The sequence below is a fragment of the Nicotiana attenuata genome, unplaced genomic scaffold, assembly GCF_001879085.1.
Source record: "Nicotiana attenuata strain UT unplaced genomic scaffold, NIATTr2, whole genome shotgun sequence".
NCBI classification, from domain to species: Eukaryota; Viridiplantae; Streptophyta; class Magnoliopsida; order Solanales; family Solanaceae; genus Nicotiana; species Nicotiana attenuata.
In genome coordinates, this window is record NW_017670410.1 from 439,428 (window position 1) to 466,351 (window position 26,924).

Here is a 26,924-nt window from a genome sequence, read left to right on the forward strand (position 1 = left end):
ATGATAAGTCTATACAAAGTCATGAGTGATGGTAAGGAGAACTTTAACCCCTCCATGGACGGGGAAAAATCAGAAATAACCTGATCTACAATTGCTAATTGAAAATTAGCCATAATTTCAAAAATAATTAAAATTTAGCCACTTTTCATGTAAAAATAAAATCCAAACAGAAACACCTTAAAAATCTGAAAATTTTCCAGCATAATATAATAAAATTCGATTATATATATATATATATAATGTGATGAGTTCCAACACAATATGCTGAAAGTTTATACGCAGTGGAGCTCCATAATCCATCATATTGTGCTGGAACTTTTCGTGTTTCAGCTAGGGTATTTTTATCTAGATTTTATCTCTGCATAAAAAAGCAGCTATTTATTTAGGACTTTGCAAATGCTGGCTATTTTTCAATTATCAATCCGAAAAACTGGCCAACCCATGCTATTTTCACTCCATGGACCTACTCGGCGAATATCGAGTGACTAAACAAAAAAGAAAAAAGAAAAAAGAAAATATCACCTCCACTGCAGCCATAGACCTACAACACCAAAAGACGATTGTACAAAATTTGTTGACAAAGACAAGTTGTTAAAAGGTCACTTTACTATTGCTGGGAGTTCACGAGCAATTAGGTCAATTTCACATCTAATATGGAATTAGTGTATAAAACATGTAAGTCATTTTCTTCATCACAACAGTACATGTGTACCCTTCCCCATCCTCTACCCAAAACATCCGACGAAAGGGTAAAGAATCTAAAACTTAAAAATTCAAAAGTAAAAAAAAAAAAAAGGAGTAAATTACTACATTCCTGTCTTATTAATCAACACATGTTCCAAGTTTCCTCAAAAACCCTATAGCTTATTTATGTCTGTTTAGCACAAATTTACCTGCATTATCTGGTTCTACTGTGCTTGCATGAAGTCACAAGGGTCATCTTTCAAAACTTTTGGACACTGAACAAAAGGTTGGTCTTCATGGGGGAACAAAGCGTTCAACTTTTTGATTTATGTCAAGGTGGCCTCAAGCAGTAACCACTGAATTTATCTCAGCAAGACAACGGCTATATTTTTGGTGGTCAGTAGTGCTATTGAACCCAGGAATGAAGTCTGAGAAAAATCTAAGAACTGCAGCCAGGTGTTGCGAGTCATTAGAAGCATAAGCTGCTTCAAGAAACAATGAAGGCTGAACAGTATTCACCTGAATAAAACTCAATTATGTCAGAATCCTCAGTCGTACAAGAATTTTTTTCTCAAGTTTTGTATAGAGTAAAATCACAACAGAAACGGAAGATAAAGCCCAGCCAGAAACCAAATAATATTGGCACATTAGTGAAACAGTGTAATCAATAGATGTAAAGTACTGTTGAAGTGGTCAGGCAGGTGTAGTGCTAATCTCAACAAACCAATCCCAAATCCAACATTGGCATCAAGTACAGAAGACTTACAAGAATGAAACCTTCAGGCTTTCGCACATGTAAACTTAGCATGCACATATAAAAGAGCTGAACTCAAGGTTCTTTTTTATCTTTATTATTCTAGTTCTTTGACAAGATTGATAGTTAGGTTTTGGAATTAGCGGATGCACGGAAACTTAAGAATACCTTAGTTTTCCGGGCATAACGTAAAGCTTCAAGATAGTATCCATCTTGAACAAGTAGCAACACATAGTCATGGTGTAATGTGAGCTCTCTGAGCATATCCAGGCCCAACTTCTTTGTTTGAAAATTCTGCCTGCCTGACGCCAATAATTGCATTGCAACTTCTTTTGAGGGCTCAATTATCTGAAACACAATAAACACAAGTTTAGGGCTCATATAAAGTGTTTATCACAAACTCTTGGCATTTCTTAAAATATAGACTACCACAATTTGCTAACCTTATTCATGATCAACAATCCAAGTTCCGCATAATTTTCGTTCCGTGCTAGCAGCTGTATCATCAATATATAAATATTCGGAGGCACTTTCAACCTTTCCAGGTTAGCACTGAAAGAATGGATACATGATCTATAAGATACAGAAGAACAGTTTATGCATCAAAAGAAGATAACTGGTCAGAAAGAAGAACAAGCAACTTTTTGTCCTTTTACCAGCAGTAAGAACATGGTAAAACTGTAGCAGTTCAGACGGATGAGGATTTAGTTATAGACAAGGTGAGTCCTATATTTTAGGAGAAATTTTGGATGGGGTTTGAACAGTTTGGTGGTAAATTTTCTTAATAAGTTTTCTTTCGGAAAATTTTCTGAAAAACAATCAGTGTTTGGATCCAAAAAGGATTGGATATTTTAACGATACTAAAAACTAATTGGCAATCATTTATTTTTTAAGACTATCAATCAAACATCCACATTACTAGTTCATCTAGATCATGTTAGCATTGTAACAATATTCCTGAACAACCATTAGACTAATAGTAAATTTCTAACATAAAACAACATAAAAAGAAAAATAAAAAGAAAACAGATAGTAACTTTTCTTTTAAACAAATACATGAACTGGAATAAATTATAAACTTTTTTGATTATAACAATATGGATATAATGTAGGTAACTTTTTAAAAAGGATAATAACGTATAAGAAAGGGAGCAAGGGGAAGAAGTGATATCATTTAAATACCTGTGACCTACTGTTGAGGTAAGATTGGTTTGACTCAAAACTTCCATTGAAAAAGTCTTGTATATTTTTTTCGGGGTCAAAAATGGATCCTCACAGACGAACTATCTTTTATTAACAGCAGAATTATTGCATCCTATATTAGTGAATGTAATATTCAAATTTTTTCTTTCTTTCTAAATGTGATTAGATAACGATGGCATCATGGCAGTTACTTATTTATGAGATAGCTCCGAGAGAGTGTACCTGCGTAGGAACTCAACAATGACAGCAACCAAGTAAGACGAATCCCCGGCTATTTCTTCTTCTACAGGAGCAAACACAAAGCTGCACAGATCATCAGGGGATATTGCAGCAGAAGTTACCAGAGACTCCTGCTGCTCATCAGTTCTTAGGGGAGTGCTACCTGGTCCAGGAGCTTGAGGTCGTATAACAGAAGGCTGAGCTTCAACACCAGATATATCTGTGCCCACCAAGTAACCTCCATCTTGTTTACTACTAGACAAATGGACATTTTTAGATTTGCCTCTATTTGGTGCAAAGCTAACATTGTCCTCAGTGTCCGACGTAAAGGAAGAGGAATTGACAATAGACTTGTCGTGCATGCCACTAGCGCTTTCTTGTTTTAGTGACTTTTCAGATGCATCTGCTTGATCGATGGATTCACCAACAGCACTATTAACATTAGAACCACTGGCTGTTGAACTTCTCTCCACTTTTGACCCTGCCTGATATATTCCAGTTTTTATTGAAAGAGAGAAAAAATTCACTAAGACGTCTATTGCCCTCGCTACCATGGGCACAGGTCTTCGTTCGAGAATAATTGTCCGAGCAATTGCCAAACACAACTGTTTAGCCTGAAACAGACAATTTCAGATGGTGAAAATATTAACTTAGTGCAAAATATTCAACAGACATTTCTGGGAGGTGCTATTGATACAAAAATATTAATGTCGCGATGGAAACTGCTTCTATCCCAACAAATAAACCAGAGCAAATCGTCCATTATTTTTTGCAACACAACATGTTCATGCATAAAACAGGAAAAATCAACATTTGTAAATGCGCAAGCAGCAGCTGCATTAAAAGAAATTAGAACCGAAAGATGAGACCTTATTTGCTTCCAATTTCCTCCTCTGCAAAAATTCAAGGATTGTTTGCACTTCTGAGCTGCTAGCAGAAATGGCCTGCAAAAGATAAAGACAGTAGTACAGTAACTTCCGTATCGTGATATTGACTAGCAATCAGAGATTCAGAATTTACCTCCAGATCTAAATGGATCTTCCACAAAACTCCATTAGCAATATCACATATAAGGTCTGGAACGAGAAATACCCACTCGTCTGCATAGATGACTGTTTCACCATGATTTGAGTCCTTTCCCGCCGGACCTTCATCATTTTGGCACATCAATTGAGAGGCTGCAGCATTTGCTCTAGAGAAACCTCTAACTAATAATGGAAGTGGAGCAGATATAGGTGCTCGAGAATCTGCAAATATATCATACATAATAACCACCTTCGCATCCACTTGGTGAACAAGCAGTACATTGTCTACCACACTGACAGCTATCTTATTGGAATAAACTGGCAAAGAACCCTGGAAGTATAATTAGGAGTCATCAGAGAAGGAAAAGTTATTTCCGACAAATATTAAATAAAAGTTGGTATCTGCCAATATAAATGCAAGCAGAGCAAATACCACATGAAATCCTCCAAAGTGTAACTTTCACCTATATCATTACGTTAATGCATTTATTTGACCTCAAGTTCTAGAAGAAAGCCAACCTCTCAGTAATACAATCAAAAAGCAGACCAATATATGTTTTAAGGACAAGAAGCTCTAGAGATGAACTAGAAGTACAAGCAATTAAACACAAGACATCATTTCAATTAAACAAAACCCAAAAAACTACAACAGCTATGGCAGGTATCTAAGAATTGAAGTTTGGGTAGGGGAAAGGAAAAGGGCAATTACCATCCCAGAGGTGGTCCATAAACAAATGTTTTAGAAAAGCCAGGAACTTAACCAAATTAAAGCACAAAATGAGCTCTGACTTGGGACTCGTGCCACCTCAATCTCTCTCTTTCTGATCTCCTCCTTCCGGTGAGTCCTCTCTCCGGTCTCTATGGGGAGGAAATCCTTTTTCATTTCAGGTGACAAATCTTTTGAGCTCGTTGAAGATTGCAAAGGAACTGACAGATGGTTCGTATGGATAGAACGTGGACGACGATTCACACGCCAAATCCAGATAGATGAGGATAATTTGAGATGGGTCTGTGATCAAATGCAGCAAGCATCGCGTGGTTATGGTAATACAGAAGATGGGGGAGGAAGATTCAAGCATACGTCTATAGAGTATACCAAAACTACAACAGCTATGGCAGGTATCTAAGAATTGAAGTTTGGGTAGGGGAAAGGAAAAGGGCAATTATCATCCCACAGGTGGTCCATAACAAAGGCTGGGGAGATATATCAGAGAAAATCTTACACTTTCCCGGGGAAGCATCAAATTACAAATTCAAGAAATTCACAGATTTACAAAAGAAATCTTTCAAAGCTGCTGCTGAAATATCGAGATGGCCTTTACAGCAGGTGGAAGATAGAACCTCAGGTGGAACAAAAGGTTTCTTAGCAAAATGTCTAGTCGGCTGCTTCAACGACCCATTCAATTCAAGCCCCAATCCAGAAGCTATACAGAAATGGTTCCTCACAAGGTGGAAAGTGACGGCTGGCCTCAAAATCACCCCGATTGCGCACAACAAATTCCTATTTGAATTGCCCTCAAAACAAGAAGCTGCTAGAGTCAAAGCGGGGGACTGGTACTGGAACGGTAGACGGCTATCCCTCGAATGGTGGTCGCCGGAATATGGGTCGTCACCAATGGAAAATAAAGCAGGGGAAAGGTGGGTCAAAGCTTTTGGCATCCCTTTACACGGCTGGACAACAGACTCTTTTCGTCAAATTGGTGAGCTCTGTGGAGGCTATGTTGATGTAGATGAAGATACTAAAAACAGAACACACTTTTACTGGGCAAGAATTTGTGTTCAAAACAAAATAAAAGTCACTCCCAAGGAGTTGGATCTGGTGTTAGATGGAAAGAGATTTAAAATCTCAATTTTGGATGATCAACTTACAAGAATCGTGGTGGAGGGTGAAGAAAAAACTGCTCAATTAAAAGGGAAAAAGGGTGGAACCACCGCCTGCAGCAGCCTCCTCAAGCCAATCGAAGACGTTACTGGAGAAACCAGTGGTTATTAACCCATCAGTTTATTCAAAGCAGCATAGGAGTCTGTGCCCCTTTAATTCAAATGGGGTTCACATGACCTCTTTCGATTTCACGCCGAGTGGGCCAGCCCTAATTAAAAAACCAAAGTCTGGCTTAGAGGGTTCAAACAGGTTGGGCCACAAAATGGACCAAGTCTATTACAGAAGAGGCCCAAAACCCATATTAAAATCAAAAGGGAAATGGCGAGCAATTGGGCCCCTTCTGGATCCATGTGTTAAAAAAAATAGCCCAGTATCTACTTCCAATCAATTTGATCCAATTGCAGCAGAATTAGAAGCCATAGAAGGGCTTCAATATTCTAATATGGCCAGCGACTTTACAGGCGAACCTGCATCAGAAGCAGATGACGAGGCAGAACTGTTGAAGTCAATTATACCATCTCTGCCATCTCTAAAGCTATTCGAATCTGTGAGTAGCTCTGAAGCTGAAGCATCCTCTTGTGAAACTCTCTCCCTCCCTTGGTATGAACTGGGTTCCACCAGTTCACAGCCTATCAGTTCCCCAGCAGTCATCGAAACTTCAAGATGGACCAAAGCAGTAATGGTCAAAGCATGCAAGGCATTTGGTATCCATTTTGCTGGGTTTGAGCACGAGATTCTGGGCATAGTATTGCGAATGGAACAAAAAAGACTGGAGCAAATCAATAATCAGAAAGCCTTAACCAAGGCCAGCGCGAAGGGCAAGCCAAAGCAAAAATTAGAGCTAGAAAGACTAAAATGGGGAATGAATTCGGACGGATCGAAAGAAGGGGTAAGGAGCAGGTACTACAAAGCTCTTTCTGGATGAAGATCAAAATCCTTAGCTGGAATGTGCGGGGTCTCAATGAAGCAGAAAAAAGGAGTACAATAAAGTCTCTAATTCACAAATGGAAGGCTGATATAGTATGTCTTCAAGAAACAAAGATTGCAGAATGGTCACCACTTTTGATCAGACAAGTATGGGGAAATAGATGGGTCGACTGGGCAGCTCTAAACTCACTGGGAGAAGTGGAGGAATCATCGTGCTTTGGGATAAAAGGCAATGGTCCAACAGGGGGGTTTATCAAGGTCATTACACAATTACATGTATGCTCGAAAGCTTACAGGATGATTTCAAATGGTGTTTCACAAGAGTCTATGGTCCTCATAACAATTTAGAAAGGGTCTTCTGGCATGAACTTGCAGCTATTAGAGGCATTTGGGAGGATCATTGGGTCATTGGTGGGGACTTCAATGTTTGTAGATTTGAAAGCGAAAGATACAACTGCATCACCAGGTCCAACGCAATGAAATCTTTCTCTGACATCATTCAAGACCTAGGCATCATAGATTTGCCACTTCAAGGTGCCAATTTCACATGGTTCAGGATGATTTCAAATGGTGTTTCACAGGAGTCTATGGTCCTCATAACAATTTAGAAAGGGAGGTCTTCTGGCATGAACTTGCAGCTATTAGAAGCATTTGGGAGGATCATTGGGTCATTGGTGGGGACTTCAATGTTGGTAGATTTGAAAGCGAAAGATACAACTGCATCAGCAGGTCCAGGGCAATGAAATCTTTCTCTGACATCATTCAAGACCTAGGCATCATAGATTTGCCACTTCAAGGTGCCAATTTCACATGGTTCAGGGGAGAGGACTCCTTGCAAGCTTCCAGAATTGATAGGTTTTTAATATCACCAGAGTGGAATGATAACTTTAAGGCGATCAAACAATTGGCCCTACCAAGAGTTGATTCAGACCATAGGCCTCTTCTATTGAAATGTGGTGACTGGCAATCAAATCCCTCCTACTTCAAGAAACATGTGGTTTCAAGTTGAAGAATGGTGGAACAGCTACACTATTAGGGGCAGCCCCGACTTCATACTGGTGCAAAAATTGAGAAGGCTGAAAAAAGACATCTCAGAATGGAACAGAACTACCTTTGGCCAATTGGAAGCTCAAAGAAATAAGCTTTTGGAAGAGCTAACTATGCTGGAACAAATTTCAGAAAATAGACTCTTGACTCAGACCGAAAAGGAACAATCAATGCACATAAAGCTCGATTTAAAAAAGTTGGCAAAGGCGGAGGAGGTGTCATGGAGACAAAAATCAAGGTGCTTGTAGCTCAAGGAAGGAGACAGGAATACAAAGTTTTTCCAAAAAATGGCCAACTCTCATAGGAGAAACAATTGTATTGACAAGTTATTGATTGCGGATGATTTAACTGAAGACAGTGATGAAATCAAAGATGAAATCTTAAGATTCTTTCAAGGGTTATACACTGAGAATGAGCAATGGAGGCCTTCAGTGACCTTTGAAGGATTGGCCAGCTTATCACCAGCTGAAAAAGTATGGCTTGAAAGATCTTTTGAGGAGGAAGAAGTACTGGCAACAATTAATTCCTGCGCACCTGATAAAAGCCCAGGTCCAGATGGTTTCACAATGACCTTCTACCAGCAATCATGGCCATTCATCAAAGCTGAAATTATGGGGGCTCTTTCCCACTTCCATCAACATTGCTTCATGGTTAGATCATGCAATGCCTCTTTCATCGCTCTCATTCCCAAGAAGAAAGGTGCAATAGAACTCAGAGACTTTAGACCAATAAGTCTCATTGGAAGCATTTACAAAATTGTTGCCAAAACTTTAGCCGAGAGACTGAAGAAGTAATTGGAAGCTAGTTTCGGGCGAGCAAAGTGCTATCTTGAAGAACAGACAAACCACAGACGCCTCTCTAGTAGCTAATGAAATGTTAGATGAGAGGCTGAAAAGAGGAATCCCCGGAATTCTTTGCAAGCTAGATGTTGAGAAGGCTTTTGACAAAGTTAACTGGTCATACCTTCTTTCAATGTTGAAAGCTATGGGGTTCGGGGACAGATGGGTCAGATGGATCAAATTCAGCATCACTTTAGTCAAGTACTCTGTTTTAGTGAACAGATCTCCAGTGGGCTTTTTCTCTCCTCAAAAAGGAATAAGACAAGGTGACCCTCTGTCACCTTTCTTATTCATCCTAGCTATGGAGGGCCTGAGTAAAATGCTAGATAAAGCAAAACAAATGCAATGGATTGATGGGTTCAGGGTTGGAATTAATGCAGACACATCCGTCACAGTCACTCACTTACTCTACGCAGATGACACCTTAATCTTTTGTGGGGCAGAGAGATCTCAGGTGCAATTCCTCAACCTGACACTACTCCTATTCGAAGCTATCTCAGGACTGCACATCAATATGTTGAAGAGCATGATTTACCCAGTGAATGAAGTTCCAAATCTGGAGGAGCTGGCTAATCTAATGGGCTGCAGTATTGGCTCCCTTCCTACAACCTACTTAGGACTCCCTCTAGGAGCTAAGTACAAGGCAACAGAGATATGGAATGGAGTAATTGAGAGAGTGGAGAAAAAATTGGCAACATGGAAAATGCAGTATCTTTCTATGGGTGGTAGACTGACTCTAATCAGCAGTGTTATAGATAGTATCCCCGCCTACTTTTTTTTTTTTTTTTTGATTTGCACCGGGTGTCCGAGTCTCTTAGAGCCCCGACTAATCCCGGGGGTGCACAGGCCCTCGGCAAGGAGTTTCCCGCAAGTGCACCACGGTTAATTCAGATTTTACCCAGTCCGATGGCCCTCAGAAATTGTTTGCACCCAGTGGGTTTCGAACTTGAGACCTTGAAAGGGAGCAAACCCCAAGGCTCAAGTCAATTGCCACCAGGCCAACCCCTGAGGGTTAGTATCCCCGCCTACATTATGTCCCTTTTCCCATGCCAAACAAGGTGCAAAAACAATTGGACAAAATTAGGAGATCATTCCAATGGGAAGGAAATAGTGAAGGCCACAAATTCCATCTAGTGAAGTGGCCAACAGTGATCATGCCAAAAAATCAAGGTGGTCTGGGAATCAAAGATTTGGCCAAGCATAACAAGAGCCTGCTCATGAAGTGGTGGTGGAGATATGCTCAAGAATCAACAAGCATATGGAAAGAGGTAGTAAATGCAAAATATGGGGTGCAAAACAGGTGGTGCACCAAGCAAAATAGAGCCCAACATTGAGTTGGCCCGTGGAAGCATATCAACAACCTTCAAGAAGCATTCTTTCAAGAAGTGTCCTATAAGGCTGGGAATGGCAACAACATTAAATTCTGGAAGGATAGATGGCTCAACAACCAAGCTTTAAAAGACTCTCATCCCGACCTATAACGGATTGCCTCAGACACCAACTCTTCCATAGCCCAAAATAGAGCAGGGAACACCTGGGATCTTCACTTCAGAAGAAATATGCAGGATTGGGAACTAAACCAGCTACTTGATCTTTACAGAACTCTTGAAGAAGCCAAAGGGGACTCTCAAGTCCCAGACAGCTTAAGGTGGGGTAACTCCGTAAGAGGTAACTACACTGTAAAGGCCGGTTATAGCAAACTAAGTGCATCTAATGACATGATTGAGCTTTGGCCATGGAAGCTGATTTGGAAGACAAGACTGCCCACAAAAGTCAAGTGTTTCTCCTGGACAACCCTCTATGAAGCTATTTTGACCCGGACAACCTTAGCAGAAGGAATTTTCAGTTGGCAAATAGGTGCTACATGTGCAAGCTCAACACTGAGTCGGTTAAACACTTGTTTCTACAGTGTGCTGTGGCATCAGACCTTTGGAACATGTTCTTAGCACTTTTTGGCTTCAACTGGGCAGTGCCACAGAACATGAGGGATGCAGTTCTTAGCTGGAGCCTATGGAAAGTTGATAGATCCATCAAAAAGATCTGGCAAATGATCCCATTCTGTATTTTTTGGTGTCTATGGACAGAGAGGAATCGTAGATGTTTTGATGGCATTTCAACATCCAACGGACACTTGAAGTCTAAATGTCTAATTAATCTTTTTAGTTGGAGTAATCTCTCCCCTGTAAATGATATCATCCCCCTCTTAGACTTCATTAGCTCTCTCTCAATGGTTTAGTGACCACTGATTTTTGCCCTTGGTTAACTTAAGGCTCTAGAATAGTTTTTTTGTCCTAACGAGTTAACCAAGCTCTCTACTGTAATCTCTTGCATCTTCTTGATGCCTTTAATTCAATACATTACTTCATCAAAAAAAACCAAAAAAGGGGATGAAAAAATAGAATGTCATATGAATATCAGATACACCATATTCCTCTCAGAAATGTTTAAAAGAGACATTTCTGCCTACACTTGGTTCTGATGCAGTTGGTCACCTGAATGTTGTTCATTCCTAAGAACTAGTTCAGCAACACTAGTAAAAATCAAATTAGGAGCAACACACACAAATCTATACAGATTATAGAAAATTAATGTACTAGCATTTTTAACGTCAGATCAAGAGCGGATGGGAAGAGCCAAATGATCTGGTCAGAAAATTTAGAGAATAAGCTAAAGACAAAACTAGAAAGTTTGAGAAGGCATGAGAGATGTTAGATTAGGGCTTCAGTCAAACCCTCCACGCCCCGGCCCCCACAAGAATGCTACCAAACCCTCCATGCGCCATCATGCACCGCCAGAAACTCCTAGACTTTGTCATTATGCAATGACTAATGAGTGTAGTCTGCCTCGATTAGTTTCAAGTCCACTTTGTTGGATTCTTGGTGGTGGACTCCTCTTCCAACTTCAACTTAATTTTAAACTTCCTGGTGGTTGGAACCCTATTCCGCCAATGTAGACTTTCCATGGGAATCGTTCACTTTCTAGCCATTCCAGTCTTTTCCATACTGCAGCTCGAGGGTCGATTCAGGCCATTGTGCAAAATCTTTTGGCTACTTTCTGGAAAAAAAATTCCAGCAATTTCCTTTGGATTAAAATTTCCAGCAAGTTCAATTTAGGTGGCATTTGTTTTGAAAAACTAAAATTCTTTTTCAGTTTTTGCAAAAGGCATTCACAAAAAAGGAGGTGTTAGAGAGTTAAATTGGTGATGGAGTCAATTTCAAAAAGGACTACAGTGCCCTCGGATAAAGGAACCGGGTTGGTTGAGTAGGATGAATCAGTTCACTAAGTCCAAAACTGCCTCAATACCCAAAAACCAAATGGTTTAAAGGACCAAAATCAACCTGATATCAAACGCAGGGGAAAGAAGGGAGGTTAAGGATGGATCAAGGGGAAGGAAGGAGGGGGAGATTAAGGATAGGAGGTCTCCATGAGAGTCAATTAAAGCTTGGAGCATGCAGAAACCGATGCAAAACAGTTTAACTGGGGGAGAAAGGTGGAGGACAGCTGTGGGTAGACTCTAAAATTTAAAGATCCTTCCTCGTTGGCCTCTAATCTCGCAAAACCGGCCTCCGAAGGATATTGCCGCGTCACTAATGGTTTGCTGCCAAGTCCCAGTGGCCCCAAACAACGTGGGTTCTTCAGTGAGACCATTAAAACAGAATGTGTTGAAGGAAGACGTAGGGGGCGGGGGGTTATCTACGTGGTCTTGGGCAGTGAGGGAGAATTTTCAATTGGGTGGAGGTGAGCATTGGAAGTGGTTTGGTAAAGGATCAATTGGTTGAGTACATGGGTAATCTTAGAGGAGAAAATGTGGAAGTGGAGGAGAATATCCACTCTTAGCAATCTTCAAAGGTGGAAGGAGATTGTTCAAATTGGCGAGGGAACAAATACCTCAACTTTGGGGAATTTTTGGGTGTTACTTTTGAGGGTCTATTGGAAACAACCTCTCTGTCCTTCAAGGGTAGGAATAAGGCTGCGTACATCTCACCCTCCCCATACCCCACTTGTCGGAAATACTAGGCTCGTTGTTGTTGTTTACTTTTGAGGGCAAGGAGGATAGGGCCATACAACTTCTACTTGACATTGAATATGACCCAAAGGAGGTAGTGGCGAATAGGAGATAGCAACAGAGCGGGAGTTGACTAGAAGACATGAAGGGAGGGGGGAACATTATGGTGTATAAGACAAGGTTTAGGGACAAAAGGAGGGGAAAGAAGGAGGGAGGGATTAAGGATGGGGGAAAGGAAAAATAGTAGTTAATGGATATTAAAATCATTACATGAAACGTGAGGGGGATCGCAGTGTTATCAAAGAGGCGAAAAGCATAAAAAAGCTCTAAGGTCCATTGGGGCTTTAAGCGCAAAGCGCAAATAAAGCGTGGGCTTTACTGAAAAAAGGCGCAAATGGAGAAAAAAAATACAAAATATATATGTGTAGTCCAAGATTAATAATTATAAGCAAGAATAACAAGTATGTACAAAGAAATTGAAAAAAAAATTACGATAAAGTAAAATATTAATTGTTTAGTGTCACCTCTTTAGGATTACACTCGTTGGCAAGAAAACTTATGCCTTAGAGCGTAGATTACGACACTGAAGCGCTGGCTAAGTGAGGCGAAGCGCTCAACATGTTTTTCGCTTGCTTCAGGGTTTAAGCGCACCTTTGACAATAAGGATGAATGAACCAAACAAAAGAGTCATTATCAAGGTGGGAGTTAAGGAATTTGGCGCGGGGGGGGGGGGGGTAGGGGGGGGGGAGACCATCCTTGTACTTCCAAGAAACTAAAATGTGAGAGATGATAGATGCTATGGAACCTAAGACCTAGAGAAAAGTCGCAAGATTGGCAAATAGAAGAGTCCAAATCTCCTCAAATCATTTTAAGGAAAAAATGATCATTCATGGATCCGGACATGGAAGGGAATATAGCAAAGAGCTATTCACGCTGAAGTCTTTTCTATCCTAAGCTGCTGGTGAGGAAAACCAAGGCTTTCCCCCATTGTTCGGAGTGGCTCTAAGAACACCTAAAAGAAGTATGTTCTTTTATATAGCTACCAGCATGTAACAACTGCGAACTTGAGAAAGAGGAAAAGAGTTCACATAAGCTGGTCTTTCATGAGGTTTGTTTTTTTAAAAAAAAAATCATGAGCTAGCTATCAGGATAAAATTGAACTATATGTTGCTTCACTATCAGGTACCACACTAGTTATGGAGCATAGTATGAAACTTGTTCGAAACTGAATGTCAATGTCAACCACAGTAAAAGATTTGCTCAAGCTGGACTCTTAGGAGGAATAGAGCACAGGAAGTAGACCCGTACGGACTCGTGAGGACTATCTGGAAGGAAAGACACAGTAATCACAATAACTTAGCCCATTTAGTAATATATTTTGTGAATTTTGGAGCACCTATGATTCTGACTAGATAGTCTTTGAAGAAAACCACATTTTTGTGTGAGATTTTCTACTTTTTGTATCCCATTTTATATTGGGACAATCATAACTTCATCACAAATAAGCTGTTGAAGGAAGTAGAAAGCTTGAGAATACACGAGAGCAGTTTTTCTTAGAGCCCTTGAGACTTTCAAGGACACCCAGTCGCATTGATAATGATATACAATTCCTACTTGACTTCTTGATTTCTCTAACTACGGGATAACCATAGTTTTGGGTGACCTATTCACAATCAACCGAAACTATTGCCTTCTAATCAAGAAAATGCCCACTAAACTCAGCCTCATTTGAGCAACTAGGGTCTCCTAATAAAGAGGCGGATCTAAGATTTCTAAAATATGGGTGCACCACTAAAGAAATGAGAGAGAAAAAAATATTAAGGGGGAATCGATCCCTATTCCTTTGAGTAAATAACTTAACCTTCAACCAAGTGCACCATTGAACCTTCTCGGAGCATGGGCGCCAGTAGATAATATTAGATAAATTTGAGGAAATATATACATAAAATACCTAGTTTGACGGTGAAAGCATGGGTTACGTGCACCTTTATTTTGGGCTAAATCCGCCCCTGTCCAAATTTGACTTTTTTGTCCATCGATTCGTGTTGAAGACCTTTGACTAAATAACTTATACTTATAGCTAGTTGGTTCAAACTCCCTTACGCAGTTTGCCAGCTAACATTATTGAAGGAAAAAAATTTAATCCTCTTGACACAGCAACAATTACAACTAGTACTCAGTCCCAAACAAAGTTAGGGTCAGCGATATGAATCCTCAATTCTTTCTTTAAGCTCAACTCATATGATCGTCATGCCAAAATAAAATAATAGTTGGGAATATATATATATATAAGAACAATAAAAGTTCTTTAACAAATGTAAAGCCTATTCCTATCTAGTAATTATAACCTATATGGATCTTTTTTTTCCATTGTACACTATCTTTAGCTAAGTCTGCATTGATTTCAAGGATTTGTAGGTCTTCCGAGACAACTTCCTTCCATGTGATTTTACGTCTATCTCGTCCATTTTTAACACCTTCACTCACCATAATTTCACACCTACGGACCAATGCTTCTGTTATGCGACGCAAGACATGACCAAACCATCTCAAACGACCTTCTCTTATTTTATCCTTAATGCATGCTATTTGCACCTTCTGGCGAATTTGATCATTTTTAATTTTATCTAATCTTGTATGACCGCCCATCCATCTTAGCATCCGCATCTCTGCCATACTATATTGCGGATATATTGGACTTTAGCAACCCAATATTCACTACCATATAACTTTTTAAAATAGATATGATAGTTCATTGGAAATAGCTTCCAGCAAATGATCGGTGTATAAGTGTTTTTTCCCTTCTTTTTGATCGGTGTATAAGCTTATTTATCCATAAGTTATAAGAAGCATATTCAAATTTAGACCTTTCTGCTATTTTGAGAAGCTACAACACTGTCTCTTAGACAATTAGAATCATCAGTACCCTTTTTTATAAGTATTAAAACAATCAGATACCATAATCATAGAGCACTAGTTTTCTCTTAATCTATCTTTATAGCCACTACTACTTCAATGTAATTTCTAAATCTCAAGGGTCAAGAATGATATGACGTCATTGTGTAAATATACGTATATCTTGGTGTTGGTAATAGCTTACCTGTTGTATAACGGCATCCCGATAAAATCTGTAACAATGGAGCTGCATTGCTATTCTATCAAGTTGCAGGCAGTAAATCCTACCATAACTGCGAATTAACAGGGAAACACATCTTAATTTAGGTGAAAAATCTACTTAATGAAGAAGATTAGGTGAAAGATCTCACTTAAGGAAAGAAAACAGGAAAAGCTCTTACACTGTGACGATGTGAATGTCTTCTGTGGCAAGGACAGGCTTATTATTTGCGTCAGATTTTGCCATTGCCATGTCAAACCTCGGCAATCGGACTATTCCCACTGATGAAATCTATAAAACAGAATCAAAACTGATGTCAAACTATCTAAATCAAAAGGATTTCCGTGATGAATCACACATCTCACGAATTCTGAATACAAAGGATTGCCTCTATTTTAATCATACAAGGCATAATAGGACAATGATATGCCGAGTAAACGAAAACATCTCACTTCTAAAAAAAGAATTCAGCTAAAAGCGGGCTTATCAGAAAATCTGAATAACCAGTAATGATCCTGAAAGGTGAAGACATGGATATTTCTTCCTTAGAGAACAGATAGTGCTTTCCTACCAGTGAAGCTTCATATACTTCAGCTCTGAAGCTTAAGCTTGAAACCACCAATCATGAGAAACCTTAAAGACTAGGTTGGTAAACTATTCAACCCCACTATAATTTGGATCTAGAGATTATTATACCAACCAAAGCAAAAAAAAACTCTGTTTATGTTTACTATCAAGAGACTTTTTAACTGTTGCTTCATTTAATTTATCATGTATCGTCAACAATCATGCTGAATTCTGCAAAGTGATGTAAGGTATTTTCATCCCAACAATCTAGAGATCTAAACAGAAAAGGCACGACAGACTATAAATAAACCTGATATCCTGTAAAGCTCTTGCACTGCATTCCCGAGGCAAGGAGCACCAATCTACTCTCATGAGTATAGACATACCAGCTCACATTCAATTTCTTAGTCTCTGCCAATTGAAGTGATCTTGATTCAAAATTGCATGAGAATAACTCCAGTCCGCTGCAGTTGCAATCTAGATCAGAGATGTATGCCAATAATGTTGAAAATGTTCAAAATCATATATATTTTACTAATTTAAGCAAAGCTTGTTTGGAATTGAGACGTGGTAATAATTGTTGTTATTGAATAGCGATGCTTATATGATATAATGGCGCGATATACGATATAGTTGTAATGCTTATAAGCAGAAGGTTTGATATCCATAAGCATAAGGGAAAATGTCAAAATTTGCTCCTATACTATCCGAAATTGCTCAATTTTCCATCCACCATACTTTGGCCCATTCATACCATTGCCGTTAGCAAATAGTCTCGTACTGAGTGGACTCCACGCGTTGAAATCCTCCGAAAAAAAGGTCCAAAATTACCGACTTGACTATGGTTTAAAATTACCACCTGCTTGGAGCTCCATTAGGGGTCAAGAACAAAAATGAGACCTTTTCCTAATGGCCAGGGTAATATGAGACCAAAAGTTAATGGAGGACAAAGTTGCTCAATTTCGGATAGTACAAGGGCAAATTTTACCCTTTTCCCTAAGTAGAAAGCATTCTACTTTGCATTTCTCTGAGAAACCTTTTTCCCTCACTTAACCGTTAACACAACAAAATTACCAATACCTTGTCCACAGGAGAATCAAATATAATACAAAAAAAACTTTTCAGTAACTATCTACCAGAATGCTCACGTGGACAAACTACAAAGATTTCTAAAGAGGAAAAAGGGCAGCCCAGTGCAAAAAGCATCCCACGTTCACGCAGGGTCCGGGGAAGGGCCGCACCTAGGGAGTGTGATATAGACAGCTTATCCTGACGCAAGCATCAATTGTTGCTTCCACGGCTCGAACACGTGACCTATAAGTCACATGGAGACAGCTTTGCCGTTGTTTCAAGGCTCCCTATCCGACACATATTCTCTATTCTTCCTTGCTCTCCATTTTTAATCTGTCAATAGTCTTAAGTTACTTCGCAATTTCTAATCGCCATGTCTTACTCCCTTTATCTATTGCTATCAATCACGCCCATAATTTTCTCTTTCTCTGTCCTCATAAATATGTTACATGTAATCTTCATTTGCCTTGACGTACTTGTGCGGAATGGGTTCGTGATATTTAAGAATATACGAAAAACTTACTTAAGGTTTAGTATATCTATACCGAATAATTACTCGTGCATATCTCAGTTATCACTTGTATTTACTTTGATTTTAAACAATTTTGTTTCTTTAGTTTAGGAACTGAAACCATTTAAGCATCCTTAAATCATTTTTTTTCCTTTTATTTAAAAGCAAAGTATTCTCAATGCTCATTAAAAATTTCATTTTCATTAGAGCACTATTTCTTTTTCCTTTCTACACTAGAACAGTTGAACTCTTTCGCTTCCATTTTACTTAAGTAAAAGAAAATCAAATAATTTAAACAGAAAGAGTGTTGCTGGCAAAGCACAACTAGTTAGGACGAATTAATTATCATGCAACGCGAATATTAGCTACCAGGCACATAGAGCAATGCTACAAGATTTCTAGTTGGATCGGGGTGCATAAGCTAGAGACAAGAGGTAGTTACTGGAATAAATTATGGGATTTGGGGGGGGGGGGGGGGGTAGGGGGCGTACTAAGGTGCAGTTTAGCGGTCTGACAAACACGGAATGTGTCCGCCTATTTCAAGATAAAGTTTCGCCAATGCTTGGTGTCGTAATCATATTTACCATAATGTCCAGTCCAATGTTATCAAACGCGCGCTTAAGCCCAAAGCGAGGCTTAATACACGTTGAGCGCTTCGCCTCGCTTAACGGGCGCTTCAGTGTTTTCATCAAGGCACTAAGGCATTCTTTTCCTCGCCAATAAGCGTAATCCTGAAATGGTAGCACTAAACAATTGATATTTCACTTTATCGTAAATTTGCTTCAACTTTTTTGTCCATATATTTGGTATTCATGCTTATATATATTAGTCTTGGACTACACATACATATTTGTAGTTTTACTCTATTTGCGCCTTTCTTCCTTAAAGCCCACACTTAATTTGCACTTTGCGCTTAAAGCCCCAATAGACCTTAGAGCTTTTATGCACTTTTCGCCTTGGATAACACTAACACGGGTCCGGTCCAATACGTTTTGTGATATTACTGCATTTTAAAATTCGGTCCAACTGGTATGGAATGTGTCCGCCTATTTCAAGATAATGTTTCATCCATTGTAATCATATTTACCATAATGTCCAGTCCAATAAGTTTCATGATATTGCTGCATTTTATAATTCGGTTATAGCATTATTTGGACCAAGTTTGCCCACTCAAAATTCAAGTTCACATTTAGACAAATTCATTGTGCAAATTATGTGCAAGAATCTAGGCATCCAACATAGCACCTTAAGGCCATGGGTGGAGATTGTGGAGTAGGCGCAAGACCTTTATAAACCCCTTTGGACGCCCTTATACAATCCATGAAGGATTGTGCATGTGTAACCCAAAATGGGGTTCAAACATGAACAGTAAATGCAGAGGGGTGACCTCTAAAGGCAGAGTTATGGATCTGAGAATGGGCTTACAAAAGGTTCTGATACCACGTAAAAGAGAAAATGACCAAAATGGTCCCCTAAGATTAAAAGTTGATCTAACTTTGTCCTTCAAATTTCATATTGAGCATAAAATGTCCTCCAAGTTTGCATTTTTTTGGGTCACTTTTGGTCTCTAGCAAATGGAGAGTGTTAACTTTAACAGAAGAAAACTAGAAACATGCAACAAAATGCAGCCATTCTCCTTCATGTGCGGAAACTTCTTCCTGCTATAGCAATTTTTGCCTCATATAACCCATCTATAACAGATGATAATGAATTAATAGCAAAATTTTGCTCTTCTTTAGGAAAATACTCCAGCTTATCCCGGAACCCTCAGGGGTTGGCCTGGTGGCAATAGACTTGAGCCTTAGGGTTTGCTCCCTTTCAAGGTCTCAAGTTCGAAACCCACTAGGTACAAACAATTTCTGAGGGCCATCGGACTGGGTAAAACCTGAATTAACCGTGGTGCACTTGCGGGAAACTCCTTGCCGAGGGCCTGTGCACCCCCGGGATTAGTCGGGGCTCTTAGAGACTCGGACACCCGGTGCAAATCAAAAAAAAAAAAATACTCCAGCTTATCCCGTGCAGGGTTAACCTTTTCATAAGTATCGAAGCACGTCTAATCAACAACTTATTAGAGATTGGGTATTAATATATTTTATCATCTGCCAAAAAGTAAACCAAGGTGCACATCTTTATACTTATTTCCTTTACATATATAAAGAGATAATCTTTCCCACTTTCTCAAACAACTTACCAGCATCGCGTCTTCTCACAACCCAGTCATAGATTGAACATCTAGAAGGAGTACTCACTTTATAGCAGAATAATCGGTGTCAGCATTTGGTGCACATCTCAACTTTACAATACATCCAACCTTGACAATTAAGCAAGCAAGTCACTAAAGAATCTCAGTACTTGGACCTTGTTTTTCTTTTGTCCAAAGTTCTTCACCATTTCCCAAAGAGCATAGGCATTCCACCTTCGCTGCAGATTGCCTAACCAAGCAACTTTATTGCCCTTTCAGGCATAGGGAACTTTTTTCCACCTATACCCACTTGGAAAAGGAATCAAATTCTCCCCAGGGGAAGAGAGGCTCTTCGGGACTGACCATAAACTTTGCAGTTATAGCCAAACTCATTACCTCAAGGCTAAAATTTAGTGATCCATCAATCACACTGCTGCTCTGCAACAGAGGCTAATCACACTGCTGCTCTGCAACAGAGGCAATACACTCAAATTTCTGCCAATCCGCTTCTTTTATCCCGAAAGACTGCATTATTTTTCCTTCCATTTCAATTGATTCAGCGTTATCTCTAAACCCAAAACCACTATGAACTGCAACATTATTCTCCAACTCCATTAAATAATAACAAACATTCTTTCAGGCTTCACAATAACAGGCTGTTTAGTTTGGATTTTGAAATTGATTTCTAGATAGTTGATTATTGCCTCATTAAACAATTGTCAGGTGTTTGCTGAAAAGTGCTCTTTTCTCTTTGTACCAAACTCTAGTTATGAGCATGAAAACAACTAAATTCTGAAATAAATAAGGTAAATATATCCAAACTAAACATGCGAATATACCGATAGTCATAAAGATCTATCTGAGGAGGTTAATTTTAAAGTCAATTATACCAATTTCAGAAAGACAAAAAGTAGCTTGAGTTACTAATACAAATCCATTTTTTCTTTTCTTGGGTAAACATTTAAGAACCATGAAGTAATCAAATAGTTATGTTTGAAAGCCAATAAAGACAAGAAACTTAAGAGATAAGTATTTGTGCTATATACCTGGTCTTCACAAAGACAATATCACACGTCGGAGAATCTGTCCAAAAGAATCCAAGAATCCTTTCTGATTCAGACCTGCACTTGTGACTGAAAGTATCCCCACTCTCTCTGTTCTGGATATGAACCTCATGAGGGGATCGTTGTACAGCTAAAAGCTTTAAATCTAAAGAATATCGAATGGACAAAACTGGACTTTCGCCTATTAAATCAGAGGATGGAGTCACATTTGGATCAAATGGAGTTGTTTTCCAAGAAAAAACCTGCAAAAGGAGTGACCACTATTTAGTTCAATGATAAGAGGCTGCAAAGAAATATTGCAGCATCACTTGTCAAAATATCAATGCCGACCATGTTTGATTGAGTATAAATTTTGAGTTCATCTTTCCTTCTCAGCATTTTACCTGATCAGATGTGAGTACAATAAGCTGTTTCGTGCCATCATCATAAAAACTATTTCTTGCTCCTGGGATTTTGCTTCTTAAGGGTGGATGCTGGATATACACATGTGATAGAGCACCAGAACTACCAAAACCAGAAGGCTGAGAAGAAGATGCTTTTGCTGACATGTTTCACTTCCCCCTATGTAGAACTACTGACCTGAGAAACACCTAAACTATGCTGAACTGCAAATGAAGAAACAAATAAAATAGTGCAACGAGTTATATGCTAAAACATTACAATTAAACGAACAATATTATCCTTCAAAAACAACTAAAACGTCAAACCTTTTCATGGATGATTTAACTTTCAACAACAGCTGCTTTTCACTCTGACATGCATATATATATACACACACACTATTCAACTTTCAACACTTTCTTCTTAGCTGTTAAATAAACAAGGTAAACATCAGCAAACGAAGGAATGACATACTACCCTGTGGTACAGACTTTGAGAACTTTTCTTTATCAAATAATGATGGTGAGTTTATCATACCACACTCTGCATGCAGCTCCTTAATTCAAGGAATTCTTTTAAACACATATCACGTTCTACTTCTGGAACCTTTGCTGCAACACAACTGCCGTACACTTTCGCCTGTGTTTTATGAAGAGCAACAGTAATAAGTTGTTAAAATATCCTGATGCTTTCAATATTCTTCAATCTCTGACAAAAGGGTTATGGAAACAATTGAAACACAACAAGCAGGATCAGCTAGGTCTGGGTGGCAGGTTTCATTTTAAGTAATAATTCATCTCCTACATTATCCGTAAGTCATCAGGTCATAATTAAGATACACACATAAAAAAAATCCCTCCTTCTCCTTCCGCCCTTTCTAAAACTAGAGTTAATTCCAATTACCACAAGCCTCAATTGTCATGTAACAAAGTCTTGTAGGAAAGACCACCAAATATATCTTTTTATATGTCATAATTCTTTGAACTATCCTACTCATTACAAATCAAGTATACATGATCATATAAAACCAAAGAATATCAAGAAAACATAAAAAATTCACCAAAGAACAAATAAATTTAATTCTTTAGCTATATGTATAAAATATAAGAAAAAACAAACAATGAAAAGAAAGGATATCAAGAAAACATCAAATATTTACCAAGGGACATAAAAGTTTACTTTTTTAGCTATATGTATAAAATTTAAGAAAAAACAAACAAACAATGAAAAGAATAAAGGAAGTTAAGGGATACCCATATTGGACAAACCTGAGCTGAACAATTCAACAATACTTTCTTGAAAATTGAAGTAGTAGCAGCAGCAGCTGTTGGGTTCTTCTCTTTCATCATCACATACCTAAAACACACACTTTCCGATCCTCAACAAACATTTCCTCAAATAATTCAAAAATTAACAAAATTAATGAATAAATTCACCTAAATCGTTGAAAGTTAGTTAGGGCTGTTAAGCGTCTGAATTGAAACTAGTGCACTTTTTTCTGACTCTTTTCCGAGGTGAATTTCGAGAAAGGAAGGAGAAAGCTGAAGGTCTACCTAACAATCTTCGCCTCATGTAGGCCTGATGTCGATTTGGCCCAAATTAGTCATGTTAAGGGCCGAGTAGACATGGCGTGGCATAGCCACTTTTTAATATGATATTTAAGCTTTATCTAATATTTTTAATGTTGAGTAAAAATAGCCACTAGTCTATTAAAATTAATATAAAAAGATATTTTTTTCCTTTCTTCACGAGTGCTGTGTAAATAGTCCTTAACGTTTACATTGCACACATGAAGGTAAGGACGTCATGTCCTTAATATTTATACTGCACATATGAAGTTAAGGACATGATGTCCTAAAGTTTAACAAGGGAAGGTGGAAATATAGGACGCTTTGTCCTTAATATTTTCATAGCATTCATGAAGTTAGTAACACCATGTCCTTAATATTTACACAGCATTCATAAAGTTAAGGACACTATGTCCTTAACATTCACACTACACACATGAAGTTAAGGACACCATGTACTTAACACTTACATTGCACATATGAAGTTAAGGACATTCCTAAAGTTTAACAACAAAATGTGCAAATACAAGTTAAGGACGCCATGTCCCCAACATTTACACTGCACATATGAAGTTAAGGACATGATGTCCTAAAGTATAACAACGAAAGGTGCAAATACATGACACTTTGTTCTTAATAGTTACACAGCATTCATAAAGTTAAGGACACCATGTCCTTAATATTTACACAACACCCATGTCTAGCACAGGGGTAATTTCGTTCGGGTGAATAAAAATTTATTAAGCACTGGCTAAAGAGTAACTACATTTTAAATAGTGGCGAAAGAGTAAAGACATCTCTAATTAGTGGCTAACTGTGCACTTCCCCAAGGGACGAAGTGCATAAATAGCCCTTTTTAGGACCTTTATTTAAAGAATAGTCAAAATTTATAATTTTAAAGTTTAATAGCCTATGGATCAACTTCAGACATACCAGTTTGAAGTTGAAAATAGTGGGTCCGAAATTTTCAAATTAAGTATTATGATTATGAAGTTAGGATTCGCAAAACTTGAAGTTCAAATTCAAACCTTGAGTAGAGGTTTGAAGTTAAGCCTTTGCAGCGCCTACATCCACACGTGAGATCTGAATTTGAAGTCTTGCTTTATATCTTTAGACTTTCGAGTATGAGTTTAGGCTTTTACAGAATCCAATTTTAGATTCGAGGGTTTGAAGAAAGAGAAGAAGAATAGGAGGAAAAAGCAATGCTTTTAGGTTAAGTCTAAAGTTTGTAAAAACTGACTAAACTTTAAAAAAAAATTAAGAATTGAATATATTTTAATTAGTATTTTAAAGATATTTTTCTAGGCGTGCCTTGGTGCGAGGCGTACCAAAAACGCACTGAAGTATACTGGCGGGGTGTAAGTACCATAGGACGTAAGCCTCGACATTCCGATCGTTTGCCTAAGCATAAGTTCCAACGTTCTAGGTGTTCATTTGGTGCATAAGCCCCGGGAACTTTTTCAAATTTGAGCTGAAATTGCTTAATATTTTTATTTTAACTTAAATATCCAAAAGTTAACTCTATTAAATTTCAAACTAAAAATCTCAAAGGCTAATTTTTTCTTTCTAATTGTTTATTTTAATTTCATAATTTTAATGAGTAACAAATACACTTTAGACCTTTGTTTGCATTGTGCAAATTATAAACAAAGAGCTTTGTCCTACAATTCTTAGTTTGCTTTTTTATTTTTGGGTCAAATATCAAAAGATTTTATTCAACCAGTAAAGATAATTACATCTCCTCTAGCTCCTTTGGACTAAAGAGCTAGACTCAAGAACAACAACCAAAATTGTTATGTACATTTCAATAGTCTCTCTACTACTTATACTATTGAGTGCCAACTATTCATAGAGGAAAACTATTTACACCTTCTAATATCTTCTTCCATTTAGCCTTCTGTTGTCCTTTGATATGTAGCTGAAGGACAATATTCCGAATTCTCTTTTTGGTATCAGTCTTTTGCCCCTAAAATCTACGCATATTTCACTCTATCCATGTATGATAAACCACAACTGCAAACAAGAATGCCAATATGCTATTTCGAGGCCTACCATTTTTTGTTCTTGTCTCCAGCCATAAAACTTCCTCTTCCCAAAGTCCAACTGGATGTCTCTCTCCCAACCATTTGAGCATTGTACTCCAGATGGTCCTTGAGTATTGACATTCAAAAAAGAGATGGGCCATAGTTTCTGTTTTCCCACTATTGCACAATACACATTCACTTGCTACCTGTATACCCCAAGCTGCCAGTCTATCAATAGTTGTAAGCCTGTGATGAAGTGACAGCCATGAAATGAAGTTTTGTCTAGGTATAGCATTTGAACCCAGCATTAAAGGTTTCCAATGAACCTTTGGGTATTGAGGCCTCGCTAATATGTATGTCTTCTTAATATTTAATTGCCCCTGCCTGTAATAATTGTTGATGTTGGCAAAAGAGTCTATGCCCAGGTACCATTCTCTTGTATCAAACACTTTCCTTACAAGCCAGCATGTTTGCCTAGGAGAGTTCATTGAAGTGAAGTCCTGCTTCTTTATATAAACATTGTGAATCCATTTTATCCAAAGTGCATCTTTCTTTACATGTATAGCCCACATTAGTTTACAAATAGCTGCTTTGTTCCACCATAAGAAGTTGATGACGTTTAGTCCACCAGCTGAAGTAGGCATACATATTTTGTCCCAGGAAATCAGTGCCCTCTTTGAGAGGTTTTTTCTGCCTGTCCATAAGAATATCCTGCACGTAATAGTCACTAGTTAAATGATCTTTTTTGGCATCAGAAATACCTTCCCCCGATATGTTTGCATTTCAAATAAGACACTCTTTATCAGTTGTAGTCTTCCACTGTAAGAAAGAAACTTTGATGTCCAGCACTTGATTCTGTTGGTTATCTTCTCCACTAATGGCATGCATTGCTGGAGTGTCAGCTTTCTTGATGATAGAGGCACCCCCAAGTATTTGAATGGTAGGCCTTCTGTCACGCCCCAAATTCGAGGGACATGACCGGCGCCCGACCGGGTAGCCCCAGTCAAGCGGACCTGGGTGTCTTTCCTAACCCACGTGTTACCCCATGTTTTCCTTACTCAATATTCCAAGAATTAGCCATATAATTAACTTAGAACACCTTTTTGCAAAACATATATACGTACATAATAGTTAATGAAATTACAAATTCTTTGCCCAACACATGAACATAGATTTACACAAGTTCTTAACCCACATCTACTGTCCACGGAGCCTCTAAATGTACAACAAGATAATATAGTATTTGCCGGTAACAAGGCTCCGGCTATACCTTACACAAAAATCAAAATAAAACTCCGGAAACAAGCGGCCTGAGCCACGCAGGGCCCCGAGAGGAAAGGGGCTCACTAAAAAGCTGATGGAGGACGAAGGGGAGCTACGATCGGTGGACTGGAGTACCTGCTATGGACCCACCTACAATCATAACACGAATGTAGCGCCCCCGGCAAAAGGGACGTCAGTACATTTGAATTGTACTGGTATGTATGAGCAAACCTTGCTCCAAGTAAACTCGAACCATAAACAAGTATGTAGCAGTAATAAAAACAACAATCAAATCAACAAAGAGGTAACAACTAAGCCGAACAAGTATACAATCTCTCCTGCTTCCTCTTCCACACTTCCACATCAATAATTTCACAATTTATAAGCAAGTATGTAATCGTAATAGAAATAACAATCAAATACACAAAGAAGGAACAATCAAGCCAAACAAGTTTACAATCTCTCCTATTTTCCCCTTCCACATTTCCACATCAACAATTTCACAATTTGTTCATAATTTCATTTCAATAGTGATTTCGATCACTTTCCACCCTTATTACCTCGGCCACCCTTATTACCTCGGCCACCCTTA

The 26,924-nt window shown here is 38.6% G+C and overlaps 1 protein-coding gene across 1 annotated transcript; it reads right to left on the minus strand.

Moving 5' to 3' along the window:
- Positions 1 to 620: 620 nt before the first annotated feature.
- Positions 621 to 23,056, minus strand: LOC109239046. The gene is made up of 15 exons (XM_019405549.1): positions 22,914 to 23,056; positions 22,746 to 22,833; positions 22,015 to 22,116; positions 21,804 to 21,904; positions 21,480 to 21,701; positions 21,079 to 21,338; positions 16,579 to 16,732; positions 15,883 to 15,992; positions 15,687 to 15,774; positions 3,881 to 4,216; positions 3,730 to 3,804; positions 2,864 to 3,474; positions 1,882 to 1,990; positions 1,607 to 1,786; positions 621 to 1,203 (listed from the first exon to the last, which is right to left on the minus strand). Exons 5-15 carry the CDS (start codon positions 21,642 to 21,644, stop codon positions 1,027 to 1,029), a joined length of 2,265 nt encoding a protein of 754 aa, XP_019261094.1. The 5' UTR covers positions 21,645 to 21,701; positions 21,804 to 21,904; positions 22,015 to 22,116; positions 22,746 to 22,833; positions 22,914 to 23,056; the 3' UTR covers positions 621 to 1,026.
- Between the last annotated feature and the right edge of the window lie 3,868 nt (positions 23,057 to 26,924).

What these genes read in the sequence shown, in the direction of transcription:
- LOC109239046 (XM_019405549.1), bottom strand. Translation starts at nt 21,644, where the DNA reads ATGTCAGCAAAAGCATCTTCTTCTCAGCCTTCTGGTTTTGGTAGTTCT. An exon ending in AGAGCTTTACAGGATATCAG is followed by an intron (nt 15,993 to 16,578) that starts GTTTATTTATAG and finishes TCTGTTTTATAG; the next exon opens with ATTTCATCAGTGGGAATAGT. An exon ending in GGGATGCCGTTATACAACAG is followed by an intron (nt 4,217 to 15,686) that starts GTAAGCTATTAC and finishes TTATACTTCCAG; the next exon opens with GGTTCTTTGCCAGTTTATTC.